The sequence below is a fragment of the Odocoileus virginianus genome, chromosome 17 (genome assembly GCF_023699985.2).
Source record: "Odocoileus virginianus isolate 20LAN1187 ecotype Illinois chromosome 17, Ovbor_1.2, whole genome shotgun sequence".
Taxonomy (NCBI): Eukaryota; Metazoa; Chordata; class Mammalia; order Artiodactyla; family Cervidae; genus Odocoileus; species Odocoileus virginianus.
Window position 1 is genome coordinate 5,517,308 of NC_069690.1, and position 15,963 is coordinate 5,533,270.

The following is a 15,963-nucleotide window of genomic DNA, read 5'->3' on the forward strand; positions in this document are numbered from 1 at the left end:
ACCAGAGAAAGATGTTACAGAAAAAGAAAATTACGGGCCAATAGTCTTGGTAAATATAGATACAAAAATTCTCAACAAAATATTAATAAATCAATTCCAACAGCAAGAAAAAAATCATACACCACAACCAAGTTGAGATCATCTCAGGCCACCATGATGTTTCAACATGCAAATCAATCATTATGATACATTATATCAGCAAAAGTGACAAAACACACAAGATCATCTCAATAGATGCAAGAAAATAATTTGGTGAAATTTCATATCCATTTATGATAAAACTCTTGTGAAAGTCAGTATAGAGGGAACATATTTCAGCATACTAAAAGTTATTTATGACAAACTCACAGCCAATAAAATAACCAAGGGTGAGAAGTTGAAAGTCTTTCCACTAAAATCTGGAACAACACAAGGATAGCCACTCTCACCATTTCTCTTCAACACAGTGTTGGAAGTCTTAGACATACAAACCAGAAAATAAAAAGAAATAAAACCTATTCAAAATGATACGGAGGAGGTAAAATTGTCATTATATATGATATATGATCATAGATAATGATATGATATGATATGATATTGCATGTAGAAAATCATAAAGACTCTCTGCACAAACTGTTAGAACTGATAAATGAATTCAGCAAGGTAGCAGAATACAAGATTAACATACATACATCTGTTACATTTCTTTATGCTAACATGAAATATCAGAAAGAGAATGAAAAAGTTGCAGCAAAAAAGTAAAGTATCTAGGAGGTAAAACCTGACCAAGGAGGTGAAAGACATACACTGTGAACTGTAAAATATTAATAAAGAAAATCAAATACAATTCCAAGAAATGGAAAGATATCCCCTGCTCTTGGATTGTAAGAATTAATATTGTTAAAATGGCCATACTATCCAAAGCAATATACAGATTTAATACAATACCTATCAACATATTCATGACATTTGCCATGGAACTATAGAAAATAATCCCCAAATTCATATGGAACCATAAAAGACCCAGAATTGCCAAAACAATCTTGAGGACAAAGAACAAAGCAGGAAGCATAATCATCCCAGACTTTAGACAATACTACAAAGCTACAGTAGTCAAATCCATATGGTATTGGCACAAAAACAGACATATGAATCAATGGCACAGAATGGAGAGTTCAACAATACACCAACATACTTATGGAAAATTAATCTTTGATAAGTGAAACAAGGACATACAACTGGTAAAGAACAATCACTTAAGCAAGTGGTGCTGGGAAAGTTGGACAGCCACGTGTAAATCGATGAAGTAGGTACATACCCTCGCACCATACACAAAAATAAACTCAAAACGGCTTAAAACTTTAAATATAAGACAAGACACCATATGACTCCTAGAAGAGGCAAAACATTTCTAACATGTCATACCAATGTGTTCTTAGGTTAGTTTCCCAAGGCAATGGAAATATCAGTAAAATAGTAATATCAGTAAAAATATCAGTAAAAATAGACAAATGGGACTTAATTAGACATGAGTTTTGCATAGCAAAGGAAACCATAAACAAAACAAAAAGACAACCTATGGGCTCTGAGAAAATATTTGTAAATGATATGACTAACAAGGCTTAATTTAACATCTCCTACAATTCAATAACAAAAAAGTACAACCCAATAGAAAAATGAACAAAACCTAAATAGATGTTTCTTCAAAGTAGATACACTGATGGCCAACAGGCATTTGAAAAGATGGTCATCATCACTAATTATTAGATAACCCTATATGCAGAACAGAAAAAGAGACTCAGATGTATAGAACAGACTTGTGGACTCTGTGGGAGAAGGCAAAGGTGGGATGTTTCAAGAGAACAGCATCGAAACATGTATATTATCTAGGGTGAAACAGATCACCAGCCCAGATTGGATGCATGAGACAAGTGATCAGGCCTGGTGCACTGGGAAGACCCAGAGGGATCGGGTGGAGAGGGAGGTGGGAGGGGGACCGGGATGGGGAATACATGTAAATCCATGGCTAATTCATTTCAATGTATGACAAAAACCACTGCAATGTTGTAAAGTAATTAGCCTCCAACTAATAAAAATAAATGGAAAAAAAAAAGAAAAATGTAAATCCAAACAAGGTCCCACCTCACACTAGTCAGAAAAGCTATGACTAAAAATCTACAAATAATGAATGATGGAGAGGGTGTGGTGAAGAAGGAACCTCTTACACTGTTGATGGCAATAAAATGATGCCATTTTCAGCAATATAAATGGACCTAGAAATTACCCTACTAAGTGAAAGAGTCAGAAAGAGAAAGATGAATGCCATATGATATCACTTATATGTTAAATCTAAAGTATGAAACAAATTAATGTATTTGTGAAACAAAAACAGACTAACAGATATATAGAACAGACTTGTGGCTGCCAAGGGGGAGAGGAAGGATTAGGGAGTGGAGGATTGGGAGTTTAGGTTAGCAAATGCTGCCTATCGTATACATGATGGATAAACAACAACATTCTACTGTAAAGCTCAGGGAACTATATTCAATGTCCTGTGATAAATCACAATGGAAAAGAATATACATATATATTATAACTGGGTCACTTTGCTGTACAGCAGACATTAACACAACATTGTAAATCAACTGTTTCAATAAAATATTTTGCAAAAAGCAGAAATATGCCAAATATTGCAATTAAGTGTTTGTGAGTTATAGAGTTGCATGCCATTTTAACTTTGTTATTTTGGGCATTTCATAATTTTTCTTAATGATTATGAATTATTTTTATAATTCTAAAAACTCACTTTATTTTTTCAGTGACAGAATGAAAATGTTATTGTATTTGCTGAATTCCTCTTTTAAAAGAAATGATGGTTTAAAAAAGTGCATTGATCCAAATTTGAGTGAGGCTGCTAAGTGCCTGAAAAAAACATTTTACTGATAGACTAGAAAAGGATTCACTGAGCATTTGGTTTCTTTGGTGTTCTGGCATTTTTCAGTCCTGCCATGAAGGGAATGTTTAAAGGAAGTTATCATAACAGTTCATTCTTGGGTGTTGACGTAAATCACAGCTTTCTATTTTTCTCTTATTAGAGGGCTTTCTCTTTCCTTTTCTGTGATATTACAGGACTGAAGTCACTAAGAGCTACAATTATCAACACATTTAGGAGGAAAGGGAAACATTCCTAGAGGAATCAGTTTGCCTTAATTCATCCAAATAATCAAAGCTAACTCATGCGAAGTTGGGAAGATCATAATCTCTCTACATAATTATCCCCTTTGCTCACTGTGTGTAGAAAATGGGGCCACATTATTCTTGAAGAGCAGCTAATTGTCTCTCTCCCAAAGCTGATTAAAGTGTGTGTGAGTGTAGATGTGTGTTGTCTGTAAACCCTCACTGTCTTCCCATCCTTGAGAGGGAGGGGAGAGGGAGGAGGAGGAGGAGATATTTTTTACCTTGACCTGCCCTTCTTTGGGGCATCCATGGCACAGCATGTAAGGGGGTCAGACCTACCAACTTGTCATTTGCTGGCTGAAAATACTTGGTATAAAGCCATTTATTTATTTTTTTTTAATTTTTATTAGTTGGAGGCTAATTACTTTACATCATTACAGTAGTTTTTGTTATACATTGATATGAATTAGCCATGGATTTACATGTATTCCCCATCCCAGTCCCCCCTTCCACCTCCCTCTCCACCCGATACCTCTGGGTCTTCCCAGTGCACCAGGCCCGAGCACTTGTCTCATGCACCCAACCTGAGCTGGTTATCCGTTACACCCTAGATAATATACATGTTTCAATGCTGTTCTCCTGAAACATCCCACCCTCTCCTTCTCCCAGAGTCCACAAGTCTGTTCCATACATCTGAGTCGCTTTTTCTGTTTTGCATATAGGGTTATCGTTACCATCTTTCTAAAGTCCATATATATGTGTTAGTATACTGTAATGGTCTTTATCTTTCTGGCTTACTTCGCTCTGTATAATGGGCTCCAGTTTCATCCATCTCATTAGAACTGATTCAAATGAATTCTTTTTAATGGCTGAGTAGTATTCCATGGTGTATATGTACCACAGCTTCCTCATCCATTCGTCTGCTGATGGGCATCTGGGTTGCTTCCATGTCCTGGCTATTATAAACAGTGCTGTGATGAACATTGGGGTGCATGTGGCTCTTTCAGATCTGGTTTCCTTGGTGTGTATGTCCAGAAGTGGGATTGCTGGGTCATAAAAGCCATTTATTTTTAAAGCTGACACTTCCTTATGAATTCAGCTTCAATTTTACTTTCCATTTCCTGCCAGGTACTTTCACCTACATCTGAGATTCCTCAACTGGGAATTATTGTTATGCCACCTGAGTCAGGAGACCGTTGAAGCCTCAGAATCTCTAGAAAGATTTCCATGTTTACCCCTTGACTTCACATAAGTCCCTGAGACAGTGTTTAAGAACATGGGGTCATCCATGTTTGATTAGCCAATAACATTGCATTAGCAACTGGAAGTATGAGTCCATCTAAAAGGTTCACTTTATTTAGTTTATTAGCTTTTGCACTGAACTTAATTAAATCATTAGTTTAACCTTAACAATATAGTCTTTAGTCAAGGTGAAGGTCAGGAATTCTTAGCTGCCATTGTACAGAGAGTGGAGTGTATCCACTCCAGCCCACATCCTCACAGAATATGGTTTAACATGAAAACAAAGAACATCTTTTGTACTTAGGAATCTAAAAATGGCCCTTTTCTGATTAAAAGGGACTAGTATGGTTTGAAGCTGGTATTTCTTCCCCCCTTTCATTCTTTTCTATACACGAGTTGCTTATAGAAAAAAGAAGCAGTTGGTGAAAAATTCTGTGTTGGAATTGGTAAAACAATATTTTGAATTTCATTTCTCTCTATGATTATCTAAAACAGTATGAAGCCTGGATGCTAGCTGCCTATATGATATCTCCACATGGATATTTAATAAGCATTTCAAGCTCAACATTCTCACAGTAGAGCTCTTGGTTACTCTGCAGTCATCAGATCACCACCTCTGAAAGTTTTAGCTATATCAGAAAATGGATCTCCTATCTACCTGGTTGTTTAAGCAAATGTTATAAGATTTTTAAAAAATTCTTTGCTTTCTCTGTCCCCATAGCCAGTCTGTCAGCAATTCCTGTTAACATTACTTCAAAATGTGTCCCTAAATCACTAACTTCTCCCCATGGTTTCTGTTACCTCTTTGTCCAATCACCAACATCTCTTCTCTGGATCATGGCCCTGGTCTTCTAACCCATCTTCTTGCCCCCTTATGATCTATTTTCAAGCAGCAAGAACCATGTTTTAAAAAATTATTTCCTTGTTTTCCATAGCAATTAGAATAAGATCTCTTCCCCTTTACCTTGGTTCACAAAGCCCTTTGGACCCACCCTCGCTGCTTCTCTGACTGTCCTCCGTCACAGTTCTCTGGACTTCTTGACATTCTGTTCTTTGAGTAAGACTATCAATCAACCTGAGGGCCCTTTCCCAACCAGGAATGGTCTTTCCTAGTCTTCCCATAGCTGCCTCTTTCTGCTATTTAGAAAAAAATTCTTCTGATTAGTCCAACATAGAAACAGTTCCTGGTTATCTGACAGTATAGGATGAATCACCAACCCACCAAAACTAAACATCATTTATCACATAACTCTCTTCTATCCTTTTTACATTACCTGGGTAGCTGTCACCACCAGTGACAAAGGCAATGAGAGCAGAATCCTCACCTGCTTTTTCAGCATTGCATCACCAAGTCTACAGAAGAAGGGCTCAAGAATGACGTACAAACAACCATTTTTCATGTGCTGTGTAATAGCAACTCGAGAATCAACAGGCTATTTCTGTCTGCTTTCATTTTACAGCCGACTGGACTTTATGAGTATAAGGTCTCTGGTATTGTGAGATCTCCACCAGACCTACTTGCAGATGTTTATATGGACTTAGACTATAGAAAACAGTGGGACCAGTATGTTCAAGGTGAGTCACACTTGATCTAAAAAAACTATTAGAAAGTAGAATCTATTCCTATTACTCTAGCCAGTAGAATGCAATAGGTTTAGTTATGTTATATATGCAATAAGTTTAGTTATATTATGTTTCACTTAAAATTTTAGCTTAAATATCTGAAGTGCTGAGCTTAAACATGATAATTTGCCCTTACTGCAAGTTTGTTGTCATCTTGTATATATACCTGAATATCCAGGTATATCCTGATATATACCTTCATATATATACCTGAATATTCAAGAAAGGCTTTTTGGAAGAGGTCATGTTTGAACTTTGCTTTAGAAGTGGAATCAAAGTTTTATACATGGCAAGAATACATGTATATGGGGAAGTGAGAGGTGAGGGGGGTGAGTGGAATAAGGACATTTGGCCCAAATAACAGCATTAGTAAAATGAGAAATACCTGAAACAACATGAAATGTTAAAAAAGGAAAACAACTATGAGCAATTTTGTGTTCTTGCATAGTTGTGGTAGCAGAATTGGAATTAGCCCCAAGGGCCTAGGCTGGCCACCTGGCTACACTTCTTAGATTTTTCCTATAAGTGATGGAGAGTTATGGAGGGAATAGATAAGGTATCTTTTTCCCACTTAGAGTGAACAATGGCCTCTGCCATCTCAGTCACTGTAAAATAGATACACAGCTAGCTGAGGGGCACAGGAATCCTGGCAGACCCTTGCTGTGGTCAAGAATTTTGTTTGCAAATAAGAAAAGCTAACAAATGGCAGTCTAAGGAAAGGAAAGAGTTCATTGTTTCACGGCATTGAAAATCCATGAGTATCTGGCCTCCAGGACAGCTGTATCCAGTACTTCATTTCTCCAGCTTGACTGTTTTCTTTTGTGTTGACCACAATCTCAGGCAGATTTTTGTGTCTTGGCAGAAATGCCACCAGGAGATGTAGGCTTACATTCTAACCATGTACACAACCACAGAAGGGCAGGAACATTCCTACTTATGGCATCCAGATTCCCAGGATTGGCTCCTATTGCATGGATCATGTGCTTATTTCCTGGGGATGTTTGTCATGGTTTGGGGTCACTTAATGTTGTCAAATACCTTTATTATTTAGGGGGCATTGTGGTGCCCACTAATTCAAGGGAGAAGTCACACATTCTCTGCTCATCTTCCTAGCAGTCGTGGTTCAGTCATGTGCTGTAGATGCTGGCAGAGCCTCTGATGTGTGGTACTTGGCATTAAGAGCCTGCACTATGGAGTGTGGCCCAGAGGCTGCAGTAGCTTGACTTCTCTGGAGCAATCCTGAGGTTCCTAACCTAACTCTATTCCTCCTAGATCTTCTCTGAGCTTCCTGAGAGCCTTTCCAAAACCACTTTTTGGGCCTAAGCTTGCTAGAGTGGTAAGCCAAGACTATCCACGCATGTATTCCCTAAACTAATTGCTGTGATCATGTTTGACTCATTTCCCCAGCCCTGAAATTAACACGGAATCAGTCCTGCTTAAACAACATTGTGGAGAAGGAGGGGAAGGGTGATGACCTGAAGGAGAAAGAGATTCTGGGGCAAGAAGGGGAGATTCATAGCAGAGAAGGGAAAAGCAATGGATGTGCACTCCTTCCCTTCCTTTCAAGGGCATCTGCAGCCTCTTGTAGTAATGGACTGATAAGTTCTTTACTCCATAGTCTGCTTCTAATAGGTTTTGTTTCTTTCAGAACCTGAATTAAATGACACATTTCTGCTGTCAGCACCTCCTCAAGGGTTTCTCTTGGCTCTTTGAGCAGTCTTAGCTTGACTCCTCTATATGGTTAGTTAGAAGCTTCCCACACAGCTTGAGGGCAGAGGCTGTGCACTTCATGGTATCCCTTCGCTATCCTCCTCCTTGAGCTGATGTTATTTGCACACAAGAGCATGGTGGACATTATGCAGATTTGGTTCCTATCTCTGTAGTATAAAGCAAAACGGGAGAGAGGCAAGTAGCATAGTGTTAGCATAGTTAAGCTTCTCCCTGCTTAGAAGAACACTAACCTCTGGGAAACCTTCATTAAACAACTGCAAACACTAAACTGCATTGCTCGGTCCCAGGATACTTGAAATACGTCAATAAATTTAAGGTGAGGAGTAAGGTCACAACAGCAGAACTATTGGTATTGCAGTGCCATCCAATGGTTACCATGAGTTAATAACTTGAAATTTTATTTTTGGAAGCCTAATCTTATTATCACACTCTACCTTAGAATGTTTGTAGCATCCAGTGAACGAATTTTCTTGGATTCATTTATTTTTAATGTGTTTTTAAGTCTATTAAAGACTGTTCCTGGGCAACAAGCTTTCAGTGATAATGACTTTTCCTGGAAGTCAGTGCCTTCTGAGTTAGTGGTTTATCATCCTCTACAAGGTTGTCATAGCAACACTTTTTGTTAATTGAAGCCAAAGAGACTTCCAGATGCAATAACATCATTTGATTTTTTTTTTTTTTTTTTTTAGAACTCCGTGAAATAAAAGTCGATGGAGAAGAAGCGGTCTATTGGCAAATGAAGTACCCTTTTCCCATGTCCAACAGAGATGTATCCTTTCCAAAAATGAAGTGTTAGTCCCTCAGTCATGGCCAGCTCTTTGCAATCCCATGAACTGTAGCCTGCCATTCTCTTCTGTCTGTGGGATTCTCCAAGCAAGAATACTGGAGTAAGTAGCCATTCTCTTTTCCAGGGGATCTTCTGGTTCTAGGGAGTGGACTCCAATCACAGGCAGATTCTCTATCATCTGAGCTACCAGGGAAGCCCATCCTGGTGCAGCATTGACCAGCTTTCTTGATGTTTCTGTGCCTGTGGCTGTCACCCAATGGTGGCATGGCCAGGAGGGGTGGACAACACTGTCTTTTACTCTTGTGCAAGCATCTGCTAAAGCTGTTGCTTCTTGTGTGGCTTTCAGAGACCTCAGGGTGTGATTTCTGGGCCTGACTACATGTACAATTACTACAGTAATTGTAGGAAGGCAGCTCATACTTTCTTGAGAACTTTTCTAGGAAATCTTTTTGCCTCAGAATTGAGGACCTGAAAAAACTTTTCATAAAGAGTATTCAATGCCCTCCCTCAGTCTGTAGAGGAGGAAGCAGGGACCCGGAGAAGTCAGGTGACAGAGGCACACAGGCAGTAGTTAGCAGCCGAATGGGGGCTGCAATGCCGGCCCCACATTTCCAGCTCTCTCCGCCTCCCCACCTTCCTGAGTGTTGGCTCTGGACACTGTGTGTGTATTTTTTACCCCCCATTCTCCTCAATTAGAAGCAGTTGAATGGATGTGGGTAGACACTCTAGGGTTCTCTGAAGCCCCCTTAGGGCCAGGCTGGGAGGGTTTGATGGATATCTGCTGTGTGGGTGGATGGGGTGGGGTGAGATTTCAACTCTACTGTCCTTTTCAGTCATAGAAGCTGAATCTTTACACATTGAATTTCCATAAAGGATTCTTTTAACAGAGAGTCTGTGGAATTAAAAAACAAGCAAAAATACTTGGAAACTACAGCTGGATGGCTGCTGGAATCTTTTCCAGCTGTAGCATTCTGTAAGCCTGTATACTCCTGAATAATTGTGCTCTAGAAAGAGAGGGGGTGTGGGGGTGAGTGTGGGTATTTTTCCTGAGTGATTGGTTACCCTGGCTTGGCCACATTACAGACTCCATAAGGTTTATTTCTTGGCACAATTCCCACAGACTGCTAGGTAGTTTGTATACAGGTGGTATGTATTTCAGCCAATTGTGGTTACTTAATATTTTAGATTTTATCTGGTTTTCTCTCATCCTGCCAAAACTGTGCAGGGTAGGAGCCATCATCCCCCTCAGACAGGGAAGAAAACTGAGGCTGAGGGACGTTCAGATCTCTGCTCAGCTTCTTGGCAGGGTCTCACCGTTACGGGCAGTGGATGCAGGCATGGACCCAGGTCCAGCTGTGTCCAGAGACGGTGATCTGGACCAGAGCAAACCCGCCTCTCTGACCTCACAGGACCTTGTGGGGGGCGTTCTCAGGAGCAGACACTTGGGGCTCCTTGCAGTTCTGCTGCATTGTCTTTCCAATGCCACTCAATCCCGTGATGAGTATCTCAGTCTCTGTATCTGAAGGGCTGTTCAGGTTTTGAGCACAGAGAACAGTGTTGGGAAAAGAACAGTGGTTTTGGAGGGAAGGCTCCCAGGCTGCGTGTGTGCTCACTCCTGGTTTGCTGTGTGACCTTGGAAAAGGCCCTTCACCTCCCTGGGCTTCAGTGAACGGGTGCTTCTACAGTCATAGGCTAGGTCACACACTGGACTTTGCAACCCTGCAAAAACTTCTGTCAAATTGTAATCGATACATTAAGCTAATTTTTCCTCAGTTGAGTCTCAGGTAAAGTCTATCACATGAGCCGAGCAAATTGTGGGAGAATATTTGCTGTGGAAAAAATAAAAGCCTTGGGAGGGAGGAAATTCAGAGCCAAAACAGCATCATTCCTTCCCTAAAATATTTAAGAAATTTATGCATCAGTAAGCAAAGAGTGGGGGCAATAAACGATCCTGCAGGGTGCCCGGGGGAGGGGCAGACCACAGTGGGGACTATAGAGACTCCGAGTTGCCCTTGGGCTCTGGTTTTGGCTTTTATAGTAAGTGTAATTGTGTTGTACTTAGAGTGATTATTTGGATTATTTTAGACTTTCACCCCTTACCCTGTGAAACCCAAAATTCTGTCACTAGAAAGTCTAAGGAACACGTTAAAGAGCTGAGTCACCTGCAGCTATGAAAGTCTTTTCAGGTTTCAGAGCCTGATCTGCTTTCAAATTCAGGTTCCATCCCTTCAGCTACTCTATGGGATCTTTGGCAAGTTTCTTTACTTCTCTGAGCCTCAATTTTGTTATCTGTAAGATGAGGGTACTTATGTCAAACTGAAAGGGATTTTTCTCAGGATCAAAACTGGTGTTCAATGTAAAACACAGGATGTATGTATATGGGAAGGGCTCAATAAGTGGGGACTCCTGCCATTTCTTAAAATCAAATTATCTACCCTGTAATAGTACCATAGACATAGTGGTTGGTCTGTGAGTGTTTACTGAGATGAAATGACTTTTGTGATTCTTCGTGAACCAGACCCAGTGAGGACATCTGCCTACTACTATTTGGTTATTCAAATATTATGTGTCTTCTTATGATTACCAGGTGTAAGCAACCTTGCCTGACCATCCTTTGTGCATAGAAATCAGTGATACCAGTGATCGGGGCCTGGGGGGAGGCCAGAGAGCAATGACCTCATTGTCTAGTGAGTGAGATTCTGCTCCAGTCTCTCTCCAACGCTCTCAGTGCGTGCTCTCAAACGAGAACAACAGGTGGGAGGAGCCGTGGTTTTGCGGGTAGGTAGGCAGAAGGACAGGAAGTGACGTAACAGTATAAGGAAGCAAACACCAAGCGGAGGAACAGAATCATGTCCCTTTGCTTCTGGCTCGTCTGACATGCTGGCCTTGATGTTGTGCCTTGACTGGTGGTGTAGTGTGTCTATGTGAGGCAGCGGCGACAGCTGGACTTTGAAGGGCGGAAGGTCCACGTGATCCTGGCCCAGAGCATCTCTGTACCCTGGTTTTCAGAGAAGTCGGGCATGATCCGGGTGAAGCAGTACAAGCAGAGCCTGGCAATCCAGAGCTATGACTCTTGGAGGAGCGAAGGTAAATACAGGGCACATGTTGGTGCACCTACCTGGGCCACCCATGTGAAGGCCACACTGATTGCAGGCCTTTCAAATGCAGGATGCTTTTTCCCTGAGGTCAGAGACTGGGCATGGGTGCCAAAGAATCAAATGAAATTCAATTCACCCCAGAAGCTTGGCTACAATGCAAGATGGCTGTTTAAATCTGATGAGTCCATTCTTTACTGACTCCATTGTCCAGATGAAACCAAAACACCCAAGGGAACCAGAAGGCTTAGAAACTCACTTTGGGAAGGTCCTGAACATGCACAAGCTGGACAGGGGTGGGCAGGAGGGCTGGTGGGACCACCTCTGGGGAGGCAGCTCCTCCTCAGCAAACACACAGGGACTCGGAACCTGTCTGCCTTGAGTTCCAGCCTCAGGAAAGAGGCTGGGAGGGGTCAATGCAGCCATCTGCCAGACTGGAATGGATGTGACCCTGAAGCAGCAGTAAAATCTGAACTTAGTTCTGCCATGTGTTAAATGGACCACCTTTACATGTCACTTTACTCTTCTGAGTCTTCATTTTATCATTTATAAACTGGCATTCAATTTTATCAACTTTTTATAATTGAGATAGTTAATGAGAGAAATAATTAAATGGGAGATATATCCCATTTAGATATAGATAATAAGTATCAATTAATAGCACTAGTCATGCCTTTAATAAAAAGGAGCAGAATGTGCCTGGGCTGTTTTCCTAAATGTATATGTGTAAGTCTCCCATAAGGCAAGAGTTCACTTGAATTCAGTGTTTCTTCCCTCCTTAATTTCTGGACTGAATATAAGCCTGGGTATTTCCAGGGGTTTGGCTCTGTTTTTCCTCTTGTAAATCGTGCTTTCTTTTGCTCTCTAGTTTTCATGTATTACTTCAGTAACCCAGGTGGCCAAATTCCGTTCTGGATCCTTAACAATTTCACCAAGGTAAGATCCCAGGAGACATCAGGGGAGGTGTGTTTGGCAGATGTTAACTTAGCAGTCTGGAGAGATGCGCTGTCAGGCCTCATGCAGCTTGTTTGACTGCCTCTGGTTAGGACTGGAGTTGCCAACATCCAGGACAGCAGCCGGGACAAAGCCACAGACTCTTTACCTGCAATGCCAGCCCTCCTTGCTTGCCCACCATGATCTCATCAGGATCACTCTCTGGAACCTCCAGGCAATAGCCTGCTCCTTGTAGGAACAACAGTGCCTGCGGGCCCTGTGTTTGCTTATGGAGGAGTTAGGCCAAGCTGACTTGGGAGGTAGTGAGACATGTCCAGGCCTGGGAAAACTTCCAGTTTTGTTCTCGTTTTCTTTTTCTGTTGAGGAGCGGGAGCCCCAGTTGAGCCAGATCACTAGAGACTGCCTACGATCTGGAATCATGCCTGCCATTCAGTTTGCTTTGTAAGGTCCTACTTACTGACTCGAGAGGTCACCAGTTCCCTGGGGGAATGAAAAAGAACACAGACTTAGAATCAAGCACAAGATATTTTGAATCCTGACCTTGTTTCTGACTGTGAAATCTAGGCAAGCCATCAGTTTCTCCCCTCCAAAAAATAGAGATGGATATCCCCACTCTATAGAGAAGGATTAAATAAGACAACATTTGGGGAAATTCTTGAATGCTCGATGCTAACTGGAGGATCACATATCCTGCTTCACCCCCCTGCCCACCCCGATTCTTACCATTTTCTAATTCTGGAAAGCAAGTCCTTTCTGTCAGTTTTTTGGAAGAGTCCCACAGCCCAAGTGAATCCCATCTTCTATCTTCCTTTTTCTTTCAAAATATGATATCTCATAAATATCTTTGCTTTTTATTAGCAAAAGCTAAAATGCACAAGGTCTCACAACAGTGGCCACCTTGCCTTACCAGTGCCTCGTGTCTTAATTTGTGTCATCATCTGTGGCCACATTCTGTGGAAATCTGCTTGGGGGCCCGATTGTCATATTTATCATTCCAAAAGCCATCTTCGTTATCTTTGCCACTTCCTGAAGAATCAAGAGTGAACACCATGAGGGCATAGAAGTGACAGTTTCCTCTCCTTTGCAGAGTGAAATTCCTGGCTTCCTGAGAGACTTGGAGAATGCCTGTCTGAAGTACCACAGAGCCGAAGAGAGATTTGTGAGCCTTGTGTCCATGGAGTGATGTCCATAGAATGATGCCTGCACGTGCCCCAAGCACTGACACTCAGTCTGCCTCTCTTTTCCATCCTCAGAGGCCCACACTCTCTCCATCACTTGTCCTCAAGTTTGTTTGCCTGAGATCCACTTCCTTTCCCACTCTCCCCGCCTGGGACCCGCTGCCCTCTCCCACTGTTGAATGCAGGTGATATTAGGGAAACCTTTGATTGTTTATTTTTAAAAAGGGGAGTCCTCTAGGGAACACAGTCATTTCATTATGCCCTTCTAGGGTGTTGTGGCAGGGGGGTGGGGGCCGACACCACGTCCTCAGGGCGACTGATCCCAGTGAGCCAGCTCCTTCCCACACCTGAGTCGTTGCAACTCACGAGGGTGATTTCCTGGCGAAGTTGTTTTGCCTTCAGAACTGACTCTCAGTGCGCCAAGACCGGAAGACGCATGTCCGTTGGCCTTATGCTTTGCTGATTTGAGATGATAATCCACTAAACCTCTCCCCATTCCTATGTGGGGAGGATCATGACCTGTTTTGATTTCAAACCATTTGAAAGATGTCACAGACCTGACTATGTGTATAGTGTGAAACAGTTTTTTTCTCATCATCCTTGTCTGGGTTTTTCTCTTTCCCATATGCCCCTGGGGAAGGCTGTCTGTACCTCTCTATTCTGTGTTTTACTGGACAATGAGGCATCAAGATAACTCTGGTGGTTACCATAAGCCAACTTGCTCTGCACACAGCATTGAGAATAATTTTCTTTATGTATAATTTCCTTCTATAATATTTGGACATGTTGAAAGAATAAGTGTTCACAGACAGGGAAATGTGAACTAGTGGTGTGGTTGACGCTACACCTTTTTTCTCAGAAACTCTAAGTTATTTGCCTCTCCCACCAACAGAAGACTTCCCTTTTCTAATTTTTCTCTCGAGTTTCGGAATGAAAGCTATTCTGTGGACAAAGGCACAGCTTTATAATCTCAGGGAAAACTTTTAATCACTTTGTGTGATGGTACCAAGTCTTGATTACTGGACATACAAATTCAGGATGTGATGCCAGAAGCAGGGGATTTATTAAAATGGGATAACTCAGACTGTATCTTTTCTCTCTGGAAAAGGAGGTGTGTTGAATATCAAATAAATACACAGTGACTTATACTTGTCCTGTCTACAGTCTCTTTTCTGCCTTATTCCCTATGAATGAGACCGTTAGGTCTGTTTGGTTTGCAAGTGAAATCCAACCTAACTCATGGACTTGAACATAAAAAAGAATTTTAGGTTCACTTACATGCAAGGCCAGGTGTAGAGTGGCTTCAGGTAGTGGTTGACACAGGTGCTTGACAGATATTAGAAATCAGCTCTGTTCTTCTTTAAGGTTTCTTAGATATTGGGCCATGTTTGGTGGCAGGATCACTGCTACTAGAAAATGGAAGACCTGCATCTTCCTGAGTTCACACCAAGTAAAAAAAAAAAAATTCTTTTGGTAAATCCTGAACCACCCCAAGATTCCCTCTAAACCATATATCAATCCCTATCCCAGTGATTGGTCATGTGGATAGAATTCAGCAAATAAATGAATACTTCATACATGTATCATTGAAATAGCACTATTGGTAATGTAGGGCTTGTCTTCTGGCTCAGATGGTAAATAATCTGCCTACAATGCAGAAGACCCGGGTTCAATCCGTGGGTTGGGTAAATCTCCTGGAGAAGGGAATGGCTACCCACTCCAGTATTCTTCCCAGGAGAATTCCATGGACTGAGGAGCTGAAATTTAATTTTAGGTAAAGTAAATCTGAACATCTCATGTAATAGAGGTCAAGTTGGCTGTTTATATATAAAGTCATTGAAATACAAGCACTAGGATTATAGTCTTTCAGCAGAGAATCCACATGAAATGGTATCATGCCAACTATCTTCAACGGTGTTTGATAATCTAAGAACACAGAATACCAAGAATGCTAAGAACACAGAATACTAAGTTTCTACATGTGAAAGTGAAAGTGTATGTGAAAGTGTTAGTCGACAACTCTGTCAACAACTCTTTGTGACCCCATGGACTGTAGCCTGCCAGTCTCCTCTGTCCGTGGAATTGTCAAGGCAAAAATACTAGAGTGGGAAGCCATTCCCTGCTCCAGAGGATCTCCCTGATGCAGGAAGATTTCATGCATTGCAGATATCTGGAAGGTTTCATGCATTGCAGGCAG

At 41.4% G+C, this 15,963-nt stretch overlaps 1 protein-coding gene across 1 annotated transcript; it reads left to right on the top strand.

The window, feature by feature from the left end:
- The first annotated feature begins 5,716 nt into the window (after positions 1-5,716).
- On the top strand, positions 5,717-14,914 carry LOC110143568 (phosphatidylcholine transfer protein-like). The gene is made up of 5 exons (XM_020903204.2): positions 5,717-5,973; positions 8,442-8,521; positions 11,455-11,626; positions 12,503-12,570; positions 13,676-14,914. Exons 1-5 carry the CDS (start codon positions 5,931-5,933, stop codon positions 13,769-13,771), a joined length of 459 nt encoding a protein of 152 aa, XP_020758863.2. The 5' UTR covers positions 5,717-5,930; the 3' UTR covers positions 13,772-14,914.
- The last annotated feature ends 1,049 nt before the right edge of the window (positions 14,915-15,963 follow it).

Coding starts and splice junctions, on each gene's coding strand:
- LOC110143568 (XM_020903204.2), top strand. CDS start 5,931: ATGGACTTAGACTATAGAAAACAGTGGGACCAGTATGTTCAAG. Junction 8,522..11,454: donor TTCCCATGTCCAACAGAGAT/GTATCCTTTCCA, acceptor CTGGTGGTGTAG/TGTGTCTATGTGAGGCAGCG. Junction 11,627..12,502: donor TGACTCTTGGAGGAGCGAAG/GTAAATACAGGG, acceptor TTTGCTCTCTAG/TTTTCATGTATTACTTCAGT.